The 2,144-nt window shown below is 45.2% G+C and overlaps 1 protein-coding gene across 1 annotated transcript; it reads left to right on the top strand.

Annotated features, from left to right (window-relative positions):
* Positions 1 to 794: 794 nt before the first annotated feature.
* KD926_007167 (uncharacterized protein) lies at positions 795 to 1,826 on the top strand (the record flags this gene model as incomplete). Its single annotated transcript, XM_053102153.1, has 1 exon — positions 795 to 1,826. One exon carries the CDS (start codon positions 795 to 797, stop codon positions 1,824 to 1,826), a length of 1,032 nt encoding a protein of 343 aa, XP_052960845.1.
* Positions 1,827 to 2,144: the final 318 nt, after the last annotated feature.

The raw sequence follows: 2,144 nt of genomic DNA, 5'->3' as shown, positions 1-2,144 counted from the left end.
ACAGGAGCCAGATCTTCCGGCAATTACCCACAAGTGCTGAGACTCTGTCTGCGCCATAATCTTTATATTAGATTAGCTCGACAACCTTGCATGAAACGGACCAATTTTACCAAAAAACGGGTTATTTCCCGTTTATTGTTGCTAAGACTTCCTCTCAAATGGTCGTTAAGCAAAAGCCTAGTTAAATCTACATTAGCTTATGGCCTCGCCCTACACGTTTGGGTTATATAAGAGGTTCTTTTCTTTTACCTCATTGCCGGGACCTACCTTTATAATAATTTTATCACTTGATATAGTTTTCTCTTTAAGAAAATTGACTTCTAGTACGTTTCCGGATGACGTTCTGCTCGAAACTCTCGTCCCGGGCTACGGGCTTTTAGCTCGTTCACTTTATTCCTATTTTTACGTTGATATTATCGCCTATTTTCTTGTCCTGGTAGGACCACTCGCGTTCTGTGCGTATGCTATACTATCGTTTTGAGACCAACTCCAATCCCTCCTTTTACTGTTATCAACGTCAGTTGAAATCCGATACTACGACGATCTGTTTGATGATGCCATGCGATGGATTTCAAATCATACACCTTAAGCCATACACTGTGATTCGTTGCTGGCACAGGAATGTACTATGACATGAAGGACGATGAGGGAGATCTGTCTGAAGCGGACCATGTGCGATTCGAAAATGACCCAAAGCCATTCTAGTTGAAGAGGAAGGAACATGATAAATTTCGAAGAATTCGTTTCACTCCCGCATCATTCGAAACCCTTTTTTCACGTATCGAGGATGTTTAATGGCCCTGCGTCGTCAACCGTACAAGGATTCTGCTAGACCTTGGGTTCCAATTATGGAAAAGCTGTATCTTTATGCAGCCCCGTGGAGAAAGCATGCGCTAAAAGATCTCCTGAGCAGCATCCAGAAGACCTCAACCGAGCATGATGGCCATCGCATTGTTGTGAGACGCGGACTCAAATTGGGACCTGACTTTCAGTGGATACGGACGGCACTACAGAGACCTCGGCCCCTGTCGACTGTTGTCATTGATTTGGAACTTAAAAAGACTATTGTCGAAGATATCAAAGACTATCTTCATCCTCGTACCCGTTCCTGGTACCAATCTCGAGGCCTTCCGTATCGACGAGGCTACCTTTTCTATGGGCCGGGCGCGCCCGGTACTGGGAAATCGAGTCTGTGTTTGGGAATTGCCAGTATGGTACAGCTCGAGATCTTTATGGTCAGCCTTAGTGCAAATGATGTTAACAAAAATAGTCTGGCTGTTTTATTCTATTCCCTTCCAAAACGATGCATCGTTCTGTTTGAAGATGTAGATCAGGCCGGTATTCGGAAACGCGGCAACGATATTCCTCTGTCACGGAACCGGCATGAAACAGACGAAATCACCGAATGCGACAGCTTGGAACTCCGCAGTTCCGAGCGGCGATCAAAAGGAATAACACTTTCTGCATTGCTCAATGTCATTGACGGCGTATCAGCGCAGGAAGGTATAATCCTAATCATGACGACCAACTATATCGAAAAACTCGATGACGCTCTCCTTCGCCCAGGACGTGTGGATATGAAAATTCCTTTCCACCACTTTGACTCATCAGCTATTCAACAGCTTTTTCTCGCGTTCTTTCTAAAGCCCACTGATGCGCTGATCATGGGAGGCACCGAGTTAACCGACTCGGTCGATCTACCACCTACAACGGCCCGTCCTGAATGGCCGATGGAGGATATCAGGAAACTGTCACTCGAATTCAAAGGCAAAATTCCACAGGGCTGTTACGGAAATTCAAAACTATCTATTGCCATACAGGAATAATCCCGCGTCTGCAGTTCGTAATGTGGCAGGGTGGGCGAGTCAGTCCTGCAATTGAACCGTAAAACATACTGTTGGAACGATATTGTCAACCAGACTAGGGAGGTGGAGGATCCTGGCCTAACCTACATACCATACAGCACCTTGCTTGGCCTAGGTTTGGCCTATCATTCCAAATGGCATACCAAGGGATCAGGAATGCATAGGTGTAAACAAAGGGAACTATAAATAGCTAGGCAGATTGTAGTTTAGAATGGCACTTTACCTTTACCCACCGAGCATATACCTATATTCAGTTGAATCGATAGGATATCTGCTTAG

This window comes from Aspergillus affinis, assembly GCF_023601865.1.
Source record: "Aspergillus affinis strain CMG 70 chromosome Unknown NODE_3_length_628324_cov_86_750800, whole genome shotgun sequence".
NCBI classification, from domain to species: Eukaryota; Fungi; Ascomycota; class Eurotiomycetes; order Eurotiales; family Aspergillaceae; genus Aspergillus; species Aspergillus affinis.
This window is presented reverse-complemented; position numbering and strand designations above follow the sequence as displayed.